At 37.3% G+C, this 16947-nt stretch overlaps 1 protein-coding gene across 1 annotated transcript in view; it reads left to right on the top strand.

Annotated features, from left to right (window-relative positions):
• Positions 1–16947, top strand: part of Myo3a (myosin IIIA) — a 240776-nt gene that overhangs the window by 125303 nt on the left and 98526 nt on the right. Inside the window, exons 12-17 of the mRNA XM_047521156.1 lie at positions 136–252; positions 1342–1446; positions 1539–1622; positions 6813–7015; positions 14766–14864; positions 14953–15067. Of these exons, the coding sequence (XP_047377112.1) occupies positions 136–252; positions 1342–1446; positions 1539–1622; positions 6813–7015; positions 14766–14864; positions 14953–15067 (723 nt within the window). The remainder of the gene's footprint in view (positions 1–135; positions 253–1341; positions 1447–1538; positions 1623–6812; positions 7016–14765; positions 14865–14952; positions 15068–16947) is intronic.

Below are 16947 nucleotides of genomic sequence, written 5' to 3'. Positions count from 1 at the left end.
CTATGAATATATTTCTTTCTTTCTAATTCTTGGCCCAAATTCTGGGTGTTTTGCATATTGTTGTTTACTTTTTTCAAATTGTAGTTGATCACAAATTATTTTTAGGAGGAAGAAATTATTTTTATTTTATTACAGAATACTGTCTCAGAGCAGCTTGAAAAGTGTTATTCCAGAGATCAGATCTATATCTATGTGGGAGATATACTCATTGCTCTTAACCCTTTTCAGAGTCTGGGTCTTTATTCTACAAAGGTAGGCGATGTGTTTGCATTCTCTTACTTTATGCAAATAATTATATTATTTAGATTCTTAATCTAAAAGGATGTCAATAAAAATTTATACAGCATTTTAAAAAAGAAGTTATATAGTTATGGTTAAAGCATTAAAAACAGGAAAAATAGATGAAGTCAATCTGAGTGCAGCATGTAGTTTTTCTTGTTCCAAAAGTACCTTTCAGAGTGTTAGTTACATTTAGTTACTAGTAACAGCTCTGTACTACATGGTATCTTGCTAAACTGATGTCTACAATAAAGTATATACTTAATATCTGCCTTCAAACCAATATTGAAAAGTCAAAAGTGCAACTACATTGTTTATGTGTATAATACGTACTTAGTGGCTGCAAAATTTGTTGTGACTTTAAAATTTTCTTTCATTGTATTGATTGGCTTCATTACTATCATACTGGATATGTTTTATGAATATGAATATATAATTATCTATGATTTAACCCCTAGTGGTTTAAATATAGAATTAAACCTGAGTGTTTTTCATTTTTAATTGGGCCTATTCTTTTCCAGCTATTTGCGTACTCTAGAAAATTATTTAGTTTTTTGCCTAAAAGTTGTATTTTGCATGTGAAAAATATATGTTACCTTCTACCAACCTAAAATTTAGGAACCTTGACCTAATTACAGAAGTTGAACTTTAGAAGAATTCTGCTGCAAATTAATTGTGTGATCTTGTACAAATCAAACAAGACAATTTAGATTAAATGAAATAAAAGCAAATAAAATCATATACCAGGCATTATTGTATACAAGGAGCAGTCAGCAAAATGATACCTCACTCTCTTATTTATAAAGTATTTTAAATTTAAACAAGTAATAGTATTTTGAAGCCTTCAGTTCTGTTTCAGAAGTGATATGAATATTTTATTTTACATAATTTGCAATTTGTGCATGCATGTGTATGTGTGTGTAATATTTTCTGGCATGTAATTGTATTTTATTTATATTCTGCTTTAAAAAATTAGTACTCTATCTGTGAATAGTCCAGAGTTTAAACAAAAGCAGAAGTAAAACTAAAAAGTCCTACAAAACATATTTTTTTAACCTTTAGCATTCCAAACTATATATTGGAGCAAAGAGAAATGCCAACCCTCCTCATGTTTTTGCAATAGCTGACTTAGGATATCAGTCTATGGTCACATATAATTCAGACCAGGTAAGGCTAGTAACATTTCCATCTGAGTTTCTTGTGGGCCAGTTGAATTTTCTGAGGATAATGTCTAACAGTTTCCTTTTTCCCCTCTGCAGTGCATAGTTATTTCTGGAGAAAGTGGTGCTGGGAAAACTGAAAGTGCTCATCTTTTAGTTCAGCAACTGACAGTGCTTGGAAAGGTATGATTTATTTCTTCTCTGTCCTAGCAGAGATATTTGTTATATTTCAGAATTTCATATAATTAATTAGATTAATATTCCCTAACTCCCACATTTAATAATGCATGGAAATTATAAAACACAATTGCTATCATTTGAGTTTAAAATAGAGCAAACAATGTAAAAGGCAGATACACTACTCTCACTTTTCTTAGCCAAGCCTTTATGAATGTGACCTTTTCCCTGTTGAGCCCCAAAGCACTTGCTGAATGACTTTCTATCTTTCTTTGCTTTTGTCACTAGCAGGTTAAAAATAGAGTACTGTACAGAAGTCAATTGCATTTTAATATTATGTGTATATTAGGAATAAGCAATTACAAATTGAAGCTTTAAAGTACCATTTGCAGTAGCACCCAAAGAAAACAAAACGGGCACTATTTAAGTTTAAATTTTATAAAATTTGTGCATGATTTGTATGCTGAAAATTAGAAAAAAAATGATACATCTAGGAAGAACTAGATAAATGTAGAGATATACCATATTGATATATCAAATGGCTCAATATTATTAAGATTGCATTTCTCCACAAATTGACCTAGAGATTCAATGCAATAACAGTAAAAATCCCAGAAGAATTTTTTGGCAGAAATTAATACACTGAATCAAAAATATATATGGAAAGGCAAAGGACCTAGACTAGCCAAATCATTTTGAAAAAGAAGAATGCTGGAGTATTGATTCTACCTGTTGAATTTATTAAAGTTGCAATGGTTAAGAGGTGTGTCATTTCTATATCTATTTTATTATCATTATTGATTCACAATCATACAAATTGGTGGGTTTGACTATAACATTTTTATACATGCACATATCATTCTTTGGTTGTATTGACCTTCCCTACCACCCTCTCTTGTCCTCTCCTTTTCCCCTTCCCTAATAGACCCTCAAGAAGTATGTTATTAAAGGAAGGATGACATATGATTAATGGAAGAAAATAGAGAACACATGTTTCTTTTTATTTTTGACAAAGGTGCATGGTCAATAAATGAAGAATTAATTTTTCAACTAACGGTGCTAGAATAATTGCATATACCCACACCAAAAGAAAAAAATGAACCCCAATCTAGACCTCGCAGATTATTGAAAGTTAACTCAAAATGGATAATAAACTTAAATGTAACACCAGAAACTATGAAACTTCTAGAAGATAGTAGTCAAAGCTCTTAGAACTCTTGAGATAATCAAAGAGTTCTTAGATACAACATGCAATGCATAATCTGTAAAAGGAAGAATCAGATTTGACCATAATTTAAGAACTTCTAATCTCTGGTGACACTGTTGAAAAAATGAACACACAAACCACATTCTCAGAGAAAATATTTGCAAGTCACATAACTAATAAAGTTGTATCTAGTATCTAGGATATGGAAAAAAGCTTTTAAAACTCAGTATCAACAAATCATTCCAATGACAAGAAATGAACAAAATATTGAACATTCACTTCAGCAAAGATGATACATAGGTGGTAAATAAATCAAAAGTAGTTGGACAGACATTTGGGAAATGCAAATTAAAACCACACTTAAACACCATTAAGCATCTATTGAACTGGATACAATTTGTTTTTAAAATCTCACAAGGCCAAGTGCTGACCAGGATGTGGAGCAGCTGGGACTCTCCTCTCTTGCTAGTGAGAATGCAACATAGTAAAGCCACTCTGGAAACAGTTTGGATGTTTCTTATAAAGCTAAACTACACTTACCTGCACAGTTCAGCAAGCCTATTTATCCAGAGGAAATGAAAACCCACGTTCACCCGAAAGTCTATACATAAATATTTAGAGAAACTTTGTTAATAAACTCCAGAAAGTGGAAAACCCCAAACTAGAAAATAGAAAAACCATAGTGCATCCATACAATGGAATATTATTCAGCAATAAAAAGAAATAAATACGGATGGAAACGATGAATCTCAGCGGATGAATCTCCAAGGCATGGTGCTAAGTCAAAGAAACCAGATTCCAAAGACTAATATACTATATGACTCAATTTATGTGCCATTCTTGTGAATTTGGAATGACAGGGATGGTGATTGACAGGAGCAGAAAGTAGAGGAAGGGACTGACTACTGAGGGAGGGACATAATTGTGAAGGGGAAAGGAATCGTTCTAGATGTAGATTGCCATGGAGATTAAGTGATTGTATATGTTTGTAAAACCTGTCAGAGTTGTACACTGTGAAGGGTGAATCTTTATGTAAATTATACCTTTTTTTTAAGTTAATTGAAGATGGAAACTTTGATTTTTCTAATAGAGCCCTTAAAATAAGCCAAGAATTGTGTTTTCTCATTAGACTAATAGCAAAAAAAAAAAAAAAGTCACTGAATACAACTTACCTTGTGAAAATTTTTATTGTGCTCTACCTTGTTATAACTAGAGCCAGGTGGAAAATATTGCCAGCATTGTGATTTTAGGAATTTTGTGTTATGAAGTACCAGTGAACACAAACCTAGACCTAATCTCTATGAAACTGTTGAGGCCACATAGAGTAAAATAGCTGCTTCAGTCTAATTCATTTGCAGAATGATGAGTAAAAGGAATCCCATGTCCCTGTTAGACACCAACTGGCTGATTTTTGCATTTTCTCTTGGGCATGTTGGTGTGGAGCAGAAGTGTGCTCTGCTGAGTGGTTAGTCTGCCCTCTGCCCTCCAGGGCTGCGACCCTTAGGGTTGGAAGAGCTGCTGGAGACTAGGAAGGTGGCCCTGCTGCAGGCCCCTCACGTCAGGCCCTTCCGATCCCCTTGCCCAGCCTCTCCCCTCTCCTTACTTCTAGGATAAACATCATTCTAAAGATTTTAAGGAGCGTGGAATAAGATGGGGGATGGGTAGGGGACCAGTGAGGCCAGCATGGTACCCTGGCGCAGAAGAGCTGAACACCTGAATTAATGTACTCAAGGGCCACCTTCCTCTTCTGTCTTGATTTGCAGACCAAGAGGTTCTCATCAATAATGGATTGACCGTGTGTGAATGCTGTTTTGTAGATGTCAGTAAAGTTGTTCATCTAATCTCTTCATCTTGTTCTAGATCTAAATATGTGATTTAATGTCGTGTGTGTGTGCACACGCAGGCGTGCACCCTCATCAGGTCTTATCTTGTTTTTTACTTATCTCTGATAAAGACTTACTAGATGCAAACAAAATGGGATGTCTTGTGGATAGAGGAATAATGTTCCTCTAATCCTTACTTAGCAGGTGGGTGGAGATATTATCTCATCTTTTTCATGGGTTCAGACCAGCCAAAAAAAAATTTTTTAAAGCGTCAACTTTGTCCCAATACTCCCTACTCCCTTCTCTCGCCCTTTATTGCATCTTTTAAAAGACTCCCATTTTGAGTTTAGTTTTGTGCATGGTGAGAGATATGGGTTTAGTTTCATTCTGTTGCATATGGATTTCCAATTCTCCCAGCACCATTTGTTGAAGAGGCTATCTTTTCTCCATTGCATATTTTTGGCCCCTTTGTCTAGTATGAGAAAATTGTATTTATTTGGGTTTGTGTCCGTGTCCTCTATTCTGTACCATTGATCCACCTTTCTATTTTGGTACCAATACCATGCCGTTTTTGTTACTATTGCTTTGTAGTAGAGTTGAAGATCTGGTATTGCGATACCCCCTGCTTCACTCTTTCTGCCAAGGATTGCTTTAGCTATTCTGGGTTTTTTATTCTTCCAGATGAATTTCATAATTGCTTGCTCTATTTCTGTAAGGTACATCATTGGGATTTTAATTGGAATTGCATTGAATCTGTATATTACAGAGATACAGCCACATCAATGTTCATAGCTGCTCAGTTCACAATAGCCAGATTGTGGAACCAACCTAGATGTCCTTCAATTGATGAATGGATAAAGAAAATGTGGTATATATATACAATGGAATATTACTCAGCCATAAAGAATGATAAAATTATGGCATTTGCAGGCAAATGGATGAAACTGGAGAATATCATGCTAAGTGAGATAAGCCAATCTCAAAAAACCAAAGGAAGAATGATATCGCTAATAAGTGGATGATGACACATAATGGGGGGTGGGAAGGGTTAGTGTTGGGGTTGGAGTTGGGTTTAGGGAGGGGGGCAGGAATGGAGGAAGGAAGGACTGTATAGATGGAGGGGAAGGGTGGGAGGGGAGGGGGGGAAGGGAAAAAATGGCAGAATGAATCAAACAACATTACTCTATGTAAATTTATGATTACACAAATGGTATGCCTTTACGCCATGTACAGACAGAGAAACAACATGTATCCCATTTGTTTACAATAAAAAGAAAAAAATAAAAAATAAAAAAATAAAAGACTCCCATGGTCCTTATACAGCCTCTAAACCTTACTATGATTGTCCCCTCTGGAGTCCACTCAAATTCTAGTATAGCCTCTGTCCCGGCATTATCTACCACTCCTTTCCTGCAACTTGAAATATACCTATGACTTTAACACAGCTGATTGCAGCCAGGTATTAAGGTCTAACCCCGACAATAATGTCCTTGAGCCGATTTCTGTCAAAATGTGGAGAATTAGGGGGACAGGAGGACAGACATGCCTTTCTAAAAGTGGTTGGCTCTTGGCCCAAATAAATTTTTATTTGGTAGAATTACAGATAAAATGGTAAAGAAGGAAAACAAACCTAACATTTGCTTGAAGAGATAGAGGTGGGGTAGGAGAAAATAGAGGGACCCCACATTGGCTCCCATCCAGACTTCTGAGCTGCTCCTAATGTTCACGATTCCCTGTCTTCCACTTCTGAATTCTCGAGTTAACTTTACTCTCTTAGTTTCAAGCTTGGCAGCTTCTGTGGAAGAAAGGGAAGTGGTTCTAGCTTTGGGAAAGATTGGGATGAGGGCCCAGGACAGTAGAATAAGAATAACAAAATGAGGCGTGTACTTCAGCATGCATAGGCTGCTCATAAGTTGAGTTTGTCAGTCAGGCACTGCACAGAACTGTATTCGAACAGAAAAGTGTAGAATATCTTTTCATCCACTTTTAAGAAAGCCAGTGGGCGAACACATATCCTAGAGGGGGCGTATAGACCAGGTTGTAACATCTAACGACTTATCAAGAATAGGTTCCCAGATACATAAATTGCTTATCAAAGAAAAGACATCTTATTATTGACAAAATTAATATTTCACACTTTTTTGTATCTTGACATTTTCTCCCTAGGCTAATAACAGAACCCTGCAAGAAAAGATTTTACAAGTGAATAATTTGGTAGAAGCCTTTGGCAATGCCTGTACTATTATAAATGACAATTCCAGCCGATTTGGGAAATATTTGGAAATGAAATTTACCACTTCTGGAGCTGTAGTGGGAGCACAGATTTCTGAATACCTTCTGGAGAAATCCCGAGTTATCCACCAAGCCATGTAAGTCCATGTCGGATGTCTCCTATTTTCTGGGGAACATAAGCAAAGACAATGAATGCTTCTATTTCAATAGTAAAAGGTCTTTCTCATTCAACAAACTGATGTTGATAATCTACTATGAGTGAGACAATATTGGAAACAAAGACCCACGCAGCACTGTCTTAGGTTCACATATGTTGCATCCAGTAGAGGATTGAACAAATAACCCAAAAACCATGTTATCAGGCAGCAAGCCAAAAGCCCAGCAGAGAGGTACCAACAGTAAATGGAAGTTTTTAAGTATGAAAGAAAACATTTCTCTATACAAAGAAATTTGAAATTTAACAATGAAATTTGAAGTTTAGTGAGAAATAATTTAAAATTTTAATGATTTTATATATATATATATGTACATATATATATATATGCAAATCTTTATATTAATTCTGTTCTTCGTTTGTTTTCATATAAGGGACCAGGTAAAAGATTTAGAAATAAGCTCTATTGTATTGCCTTTTTTATTGCTAACATACTGAAAGCATTACTATCTAGATTCTTTTGATATTAGATTGAATGAGTCCCTTTTGGCAATTTATAGCTGAATGGCAAAATTTCCCCTCTCATCTAATGATTCCAAAAGATTTGTGTTGTTCTTATAGGAAACCATAGTCACACATTGGATTTGTATCCTGGTAGTCATATTATTTTTAAAGAAAGTGTGATAAATTAGAATCTTCCTTTTTTTCCTCATGTGGTTTCATGATAAACATACTCTATTGTAGTAATATGTCATGTTAAATTCACAAGAACATGATATCTTGTTATGCATTAGTACATTATTATGTAATGTAAGTGTTTTAAAATTTGTTATCGTTCAGTTTATAATAAATCATGAATATGGATGGGGATGTACCTATGTGGTAAAGTGTACCATTAGCATACACAAGGTCCTGGTTTTGATCCCCAGAACAGAAAGAGAAAGACAGGCAGAGAAAGAAAGAGAGAGAGAGGAAGAAAGGAAGGAATGTAGAAAAGAAGGAAGGTAGGAAGGAAGGAAGGAAGAAAGAATAAATAAATGAATAAAATTGCCTGAAGTCCAACTCCTAAGCACAATCCTCAATGTGGGTAGTTACCCTTGGGTCCTTAATTCAAAATATGTAAAAAATGATTATTAGACAAATTTGATTTTGAATTATGGTTCCAGGATTCATTAGTCCACCTTGGGTAAGATATTTAAACCTTGAAGACCCTTACAGGATCTTAAAGACACTTGTGGGAGTCTGACAGGACCTTAAAGACTGCACTTGTTGTTTGTGTCTGTGATTTGAAGTTTACTGAACCTCTCTGCACCTCAATTTTTCATCTTTAAGGTGGAAATAGCATTAGAACTTACCTGTCAATTAGGATAATGTGGGTAGTATAGTATTTAGTACAATGAATAGCACATAGTAAGAACACAGAGTTTAAGCCCTTGATAGTAGTGGTCATGGTGTTGATAGCTATGAAGATTAGAAATAATATCTAGCATAGACCTGGAGCACTGAAGATGTTTAATAAATGATAACTGCTACTACTGATGTGTGTCCAGCACCCAGATTCTAGTAAACATGCAGAACCTCCCCCACTCAATACCTAGAGGGACATTGGGATCTACTTATGGAGATGTGGAGCTTAACTGGTTCTCAAAGCTGTTTGTTCTACTCTCACAGTTGTATAAGCCTCTCAGGCCTTGGGGACAGAACCACCCAGTAACCTGTTGATATTTAGATGGAGCCACCATGCTGTGCAATGCCAAGCAGTTTTGTCCCCCCGTGTGTTCTGTGGAGTTATGTCAGAACATCACTCACATAGACTACCGTGTGCCCAGTACCCTCTGGTTCTAAAAGCTGGTGTGCAGGGTGCAGGGGTGCAGGGGTGCATGCCTGTAATCCCAACAACCCGGGAAGCTGAGTCAGGAGGATCACAAGTTCAAAACCAGCCTCAGCAACTTGGCAAGGCCATAAGAAACTTAGCAAGACCCTGTCTCAAAATTAAAAATAAAAAAGACTGGAAATGTGCCTCAGTGGTTAAATGCCCTTGGGTTCAATCCCTGGTACCAAATATAAATAAATAAGTTAATTAATTAATTAGATAAAGTAATTTGTATTCTATTTAAGCCATGCTATAAATTAAGTCATACTAGATACCTAAAAACTATTTTAGTTTTACTATATTGTTTATTGGGGAAAGCATTCCAATCCCCAAATTGAAAGTGAAGTTAAAAATATAACTCAGATATCATTTGAGCACAGCTACCTTATAACTGATAATAAAACATCTTCCCATTTTTACTTCTTTAATGTGATTTGCATTTTTTACATCCTAGAGAAGTTTATTGTGACCTTTGAAAATGAAAATATCAGACAGACAATAGAAGCATTATTCATAGGTACTTTTTTAAATTATAAATTTAAAGGGATTAGTATATCAATCAGGGTTACAGGAAGGAAAGAACAAGTTCAAAGAGTTTAACTGCAAAACCTATTTTCCGAGGCAGAAAGGACATCAAAGAATCAGGAAGGAATGGCCAGATGCCGAGCACTAACAAGTGTGAGAAACCATTTGTGCCCAGAGGCCTTTGGGGCAGAGAGAGGGAACAAGCCTCTGAGCCTAGGAAATGCAGTTGCTGGGCAGGGACTGTCCTGTAGGTCTTTTGCTTTGAAGGAGGCAGCCTCTGTCAAGGGGAAGGCAAGGGTTAGGGCACTCCTCTCCAGTACCTTCTTGCACATCCTAGTGACTGAACCCAAATGGAACCCCCAGTGCCCTAGAACCCCAGACTCAGGTGTTGCTGCAGCAGAGGTGAGTCTGAGGGTCACAGATCAAGGCAGAGAAGGTTGGAGAATGGACCTGAAGGACAGGGAAGAACCAGAACAGACTCATCTATTTTAAACTGAACTTACCTTTTCTTTTAAGAGAATTGTCTTCTATTCTCTTTCACCTCTACATATCTCACCGCACCCCGGTCTCTGACCACATTTATTTTTAGGTTACATTTCTCGTGGTGACACTCTTATAACTTGTCATTCATTTTTTTTTTCTAAATATTGATGACTTTAAAGAAAATTTTTAAGGAGGCTACTTAATTTCAAGAAGAAAATGAACATATTGAAGGCAGTGCTGGATAATTCTCACAACCATAAATCATAGCACTTTCTACTGCCATTTCCTCCTGTTACAACAGTGTAGTTCAGCAAGCATTGACTGCATTTCTGTCCCTTGCCAGCCCTTTACTAGGTTCCCTAAGAGTCATAAACGAAGTGGCAGACATGGTGCTTTCTGCTGTGGAGGGAGGGAAAATATATTTATGGAGCAATTACTCCTGTCAAGCACTGTACTAAGCACCCTAAAGCCATTATGCCATTTAATTCTTAACAGCTGGATGACAGGGTGTTATTGTCTCTTTTATACACGAAGAAACTGGAACTAAGAGAATTTTAATAAGTTGGCTTAATATCAAAAGACTGGTACATAACTGAGTTGGAGTTGGATGCCTCATCTCTCTCTGACTCCAAAGCTCAGCATTTATGCATTTGTTCATCCATTCATTCATCCATTTGACAAATATTTACTGACTACTTACTATTTGCTAAGCACAGGAGATATAAGCCAAATAAGAGATGATTCCTTGGTAAAGCAGCTTCTAGTCTCCTAAGAACACTGCGTGCCTTGGTGCAAAGCTCACTACTTTCTCAGCAAAGTGGGAAATGGAATTGGGCTGCTAAGAATGACCAGGAAAATGGCAAAGAGGAGACTGAATGTCTAGGAGGAGGGACCTTATAAATAGAAATAAAAACAGAAAGCACTGTTACATGTACATCTATGGAGACTTAAGAAGGTAAAACTTCATCATTAGCTTTCCAAACCTTGTTGCTGTTCATTCTTTCAAAAGTTCAAAGGTTGCTCAGATGAATTAAGCTATCCCCTTGAGAAGACTTTGCCAGTTTGAAGGGTAGTAGAGGCCTGGGGTGCAAAGATGATCCTCAGGGTCCAAGGCAGGTGAACACACCTGAGGCAACTCTAAGGTTACTCCTGCAAGTTACTGAGTGGAACTCCAGAATAATATTAGAGAACCCACAAAGTAAATGGGGCCAGAGTCAGAGAAATGATATTTGTTAGTTTGCTGAGACCCTGCTTTTGCCCCAGGCAGTCCTGACCTGGGACCCACTGGCCACATTGGCATCTGTGAGGTGCTATGGGGCCCTGTCTTCTTAAGTGAAACTTCCATGGGGCTTGGGGGAGGATCTGAGATGGGTGATCTTTGGAGGTGACTTCTTTTCTCACTGTTTTAACTCTCTGGTTGTTTATCCACTCAAGGTCAGTATATCTCCCACAGTATCTCCAGGTCTTGTCAAACTACAATTCTCATTAAATGTAAACTGATAATTAAAGAGAAATCCACTAATTTTGTGTCTACACTTATGAGTCACTTCACTAATTGTACATTGCATCACTTTAGTGTTAAAGATGTGACACATGGAGCCATCAAAGTGACTTCATTGGAACAAAGCAAACTAAATTATATGCTGTGCTAGGCTTAGAGAATTTCATTATCTTGTGGTGAGAAACTAAACTTTGAGCTTTGTTCTAAGCCTGCTCATGTGTGTGTTTGTGTTTGTTGAGCTCTTACTTGTGACTGCGGCGAACCACAGATAGGGGCTGGGGGGATGCTAATTGGACCGATTGTGCACAAAGGTTCTGCTGGTCCTCCTGGAAGCATCTGACCTGTGAACCATACCCGCTGGAAACCCTCACTTCCTAGCTCTGCAACTGGTGTCTCCTGATTTTTCTTCTACCTCTCGGAATTTTTCTTCTCTGACTTAGGTTCATCCATCCACTCTTAAAATGTGTGTTTCCCAAGATTTGTCCTTGAGACCTTGGTCTCTGTTCTCTCTCTTCTTCCTCATTTGTCAATTGCTTCTGACATTACAGTCTCAACAGCTAGCTCTGCATAATTAACACCCAAACGTGTACTTCCTCCTCTCTTCTAAGTTTACCTTTGCATTGCCTGTTCTGTGTCCCCATACTGGTGTCTTTTCCCTATGTCCTTCTCCTTTGGAACTGTCCTCGCTGACTGTGGAAATCTGATTCTCCCTTCGTTTTCACATCTAAGGAGGTGTAATTACACGTGATCACTGTAATTACTTTTTCACCTTTCTTCTGCATTCTCTTCCCCTGTTGCAATTTTACCTCAAGTCTTCGTTCCCTGGTGACTCAACATTTGAAAGATTTGGATTTCCTGGACATTTGAACTCTCTTCCAAAGTTTAGTGATATTGTTCCCTCCCAGACCCAGGGCAGAGTTTCAATCCAGAATATGTATTAATCAATTCAGCATTGTTACTTTTCTCTCTTTGAAAACTCCTTCCTTCCTTTTCAAATCCTAACAAGAAAGAATAGTGGTCTGCATTATTCACTTTATCAAGTTCTACATGATCATATTAAGTATTTTTATTTGTTAATTTTCAGGAAAAACAAAAGGGAGTACCTGAAATAGTTATTGGTATGATGAAGATATCAAACCTTTAACTCTGTTCTTATGTGTTAGAGCCCCAAATGAACTGCTACAAAAATCATTCTTGCAATGGTTTGTGGTAAAATCTTGAACCAAAACTAGAGATTATAAAATAAAAGCCACAGATGTTCCAAAACTTCAAACTTCTTTTACTGCATCATTGGAAAAGGAAATCTATATGTGTATGTTTGAGTTAACATTGAAAACTTCTGTGTTCAGAAAGAATAAGTAATTTCTAACAAGAAAAAGTTAACATGTTCTTGTCCACTGAGGTTATATTGCATATCATACGTAGGAGGAGAAGACCTCGGAAGTGGTAAACTCCATTATTATCTTTTAAGTAAAACAATTTGTGTAGGATTATGCATAGTATCAAGTACACTGTTTTCCTGTTCCATGGACACACGTGGAAAAACCTTTAAAGGCTCCCTTGTTCAAGGAAAATATCACCGTGATAATAGTAATTCCTCGTCTGAAAATATTTCATTAGCTTCTGACTTCAATAACACTGGCTGTGAAGGAGGTGAGGGAAAGGAACAGGGTCTCAAAAGAGGAAAGACAGGCTGCCCTGGAGTAGGGAGTGTGTATCTTTTGTCACTGAGACCAAAACACCTGACAAGAACAACTATTTTGGCTTGTGGTTTCAGAGACTTCAGTCCATAAATGGCCAACTCCATTGTTGAGGCAGAACATCATGGCGGAAGGGCATAGTAGAAAAGCACTGCTCCACTCATGGTAACCAGAGAGGTGGTAGGTGGGAGGGGGCCCACAGGGAGGATGAACCCTTCCAGGGCACACCCCCAGTGACCCACATCCTCCAACCATGCCCCATTTGCCTATAGTTAACACCTAGTTAGTCCTTTCAAAGTAGGATGAACTAATTAGATCACAGGTCTCAAGATCTAATCATTTTACCTCTGAATATTCCTGAAATTAACACAGAGACTTTTGTGGAACACCTAATATCCAGACAGTAACAGGGTATGATGAGAGAGGCCTAGGACAGGCAAGGAGGAGCAATAGTGTAGGATCTTAAAACCTGTCCCCTGTGATCATATCCAGAGATTTGTGATGGATGTGAGTTTCATACTAACTGAAAAGGAGGAATAATAGAAAGAAGCAAGGATAACGAAGTCTTGACAGTTGAGGCCTTATAATTAATTTAACCCTCTTAAGAAGAACCCTCCCCTGACCCAACTCCACCTGTAAGCCTGGTGATAGTAGAATGTGTAATCAAGGGAGGATTTAGGACCACATAAAAGGGGGATGTAGTGGAGGATAAGAAGGAGAATTCCACAAGAGAGATGCAAACCTGGAGGTCTCCCAGATAGCCACCAGGGTGCAAAGAAGGGACAGTGGAGATGCATCAACTTCAGGAAAGGCCTTCTTCATTTCAATGAGAACCTGCAGGCATGGTCTGTTCTAAGAGCCCATCAGAGTGAAAGGAGGACCCAAGGGAAAGAGGATAAGGGATGGACCCTGGAGTCCCAGCAAATAAGCCATGGGACATCCTGAGCCAGACTTACCTTTTTGTCATTCCTATTCCCCTCATTGTATGATTCTAGCATCTGGGAAATGGTCTTTATACCTAGAGCCACAGGGTCGTGGAATTTGAGAGTTACAAGAAAGAGACCCCTCACACGGTTGGGAAAACTGAGCCTCAGAAAGTGTAAATAGATGGTTAAAGACATGAACTTTGGAGTCAAATAGACCTGGTTTGAACCCAACATAGTCGTCAACTGTTTCTTTGGGGGAATTTGGTAGCTCTTAGTCTGATTTTCCTGATCCGTAAAATGGGGAAACCATACCTACCTCAGGGAGTTGTGGTGGTAGGTTAGAGAATGCAACGCGTATCACCGCCAGCTGGCATGCTATATGTTTTATTTGTTTCTTTTCCTGTCTGTTCCCTGACAAGTAAACTCCGAGAAGTTGGGGATTCTTGACTGCTTTGTTCCTGCTCTATTCCCAGCGTCTAGAACATGCCTGGAAGTCATCCACCAACAGACATTGAATGATTCATATCAAGTGTTTATTATGGTGGGTGGAATTTACTAAGAGTGGTTATTGAAAATAATGCAACAATAACAACCCCAGGAAGCCAGATGGAGTATTCAGGCTCTCACAGTTCTTTTTGTTCTAATAAGTTGCATTGTCAAGTATTTTAACAATTAATAAATGTTCTTACTAACCACCTTACTGAAAATTTTTTTTTTTCCCCCAGTGGAGAAAAAAATTTTCATATTTTTTACTACATTTATGCTGGGTTAGCTGAAAAGAAGAAACTGGCCCTTTACAAATTGCCTGAAAATAAGCCTCCCAGGTAATCTACCAGGTTGTACTTTCCTAAGAAATGTCCTCATATCCATTTAATTTTAGATTTTTACTTGTCCTTTAATACTTTATTTCAGGTACCTACACAATGACCAACTCAGAACGGTACAGGACATGATGAATAATAGTTTCTATAAAGCCCAGTATGAATTAATTGAGCAGTGTTTCAAAGTCATAGGTTTTACAATGGAGGTAAGTAAGAAAGACATCTGAACTTAAAGTATCTTTCTGTCATCACTAATGGCAGGAGTGAGCATTTATTGAGTAATTAATACATGCCAGGCTAAGTGTTTTACATAGCATCTGTTCCTGGGGCCTTTTTCATATTGAATCTTTTTATAATGTTTCTGATTCTTTTACGGTAATTATTCATTCATTCTTCTTTGCTTTGGAGGTTATTTGAAATTTGTCAAGTAATAATAATCAAATTTGATGCCATAAATGTGTTTGCTGAATTTTCTTATAATTCTTTAAATTTATCTGTATCTCTAGCTTTGGTTCCTTTCTCATTCTAACCATCTATAATTTTTGGCCTTGATCTTTTATCTTTAACTGGGCTTACAAAGAGTTTTCAATCTTTACTTTTAAAAATGTGAAAACCAAAAACGGTTGAATGTATTTACATATATTACACATTTTTCATTATCAGTATTATTTTTTACATTTTTATTTAGTCACTAGGTTTCTTTTTGTTTTTTTCCTTAAGACTTGTTTCCTCTATTTCTTCATTTTTCTAACTTAATAATGAAGTCCTTTAAGGCTATAAATGTATCTCTGCGTAATAAAAATTTCCTTCTGTCTCATGGGCTGTTTTTTTTTCTTTTTTTTTTATTTTACACCAAAGCATCTCATTTACTAGGCATTCCTGAGGGCTTCCAGAGCAGTTTTCAAACCTTTTCTTTGCAGTTTCCTGTTTGCTGTGTTGATTCAGACCCTGTAATAAAAGAAAACTTCACTCTGAATGTGAGTCTTTTAGATGAACCATTTCAGGAAAATACTATGATATTCATTGAATTTTTATAAATTACTCTCCACTCCCCTGCAGCTTTAAACAGGTAATGTGTCCGCTTGAGAAGTTTACTGAGATTCCTCGGGTTATCAGATCTCTAAGAACTTAAACTTAAAAAAAAAAAAAAAAAGAAGAAGCCTAATTTTCTCAAAAATTTAGAAAATGTTATCAGAAAGATATAAAATGTGGAGATGCTGACAGAAGTGAAACTTCAGAAAATTTTTTCAAAGTATATACAGTGAAGTTATTGAATATCATCATTTTATAGTCTACTTTTAGGGTACTGTTGACTCCTGTGTTAGTCAGCATTCCACCACTATAATGAAATACCTGAGATAATTAATTATAAAAAGAAAAGGTATGTTTTGGTATGCCTCATTGCTTTGGACCTGCAGTGAGACAGCACATCATGGCAGAAATGTTTGGTGGAGGAAAACCACTTATATCACAAAACAGGGAGTTAAAAGAGAGTGGACGAAGCTAGGGTTCCACAATTCCCTTCAAGGACTCGCCCCCAATGACCTAAAGACCTCCCACTAGGTCTCATCTCCAGAAGGTTCTATGACCTCCCAGTAGTGCCACCCTAGGGTCCAAGTCCTTAACAGGGAGGCCCTTTGCAGAGATATAAGGTCCAGACTATAGCAGTTACCTTCTGAAATATAAGGCTGTCTACAATAATATTTAGTCCCATGATCCATCTACTTGTTAGAAAGTAATATTTCTAAAGACATAATTGTTCTTGGCATACAACAAAGCGTGCTGCCAAGAGGATTTTGTCCAAATATGGAACTTTTGCCGTTTCTGCTCCAGTAACAGGTGGCCTCCAGTCCTGCCTTGTCTTTGAAAGCTGTTGCCCCCATCTTGGGTATCTCTGAAACAGGTCTGAGAAACAATATTCTCAAGACTTTGCCCCCAGGGAATGAAGTGTGATCTGTGATCTCTACCAACTGGTTGAGGCTGAAGAAGAACAGATAAATATTTATGATCACCCACCACCCGCGGGGACAATCACAACGCGTACGCTCTTCTTGATCACAGGAACCAAAAGGCCTTTATTCCGCAA

The sequence above is a fragment of the Sciurus carolinensis genome, chromosome 12 (genome assembly GCF_902686445.1).
Source record: "Sciurus carolinensis chromosome 12, mSciCar1.2, whole genome shotgun sequence".
Taxonomy (NCBI): domain Eukaryota; kingdom Metazoa; phylum Chordata; class Mammalia; order Rodentia; family Sciuridae; genus Sciurus; species Sciurus carolinensis.
Note: the sequence above shows the minus strand (reverse complement) of the source record. Positions and strands in the feature narration are given on the sequence as shown.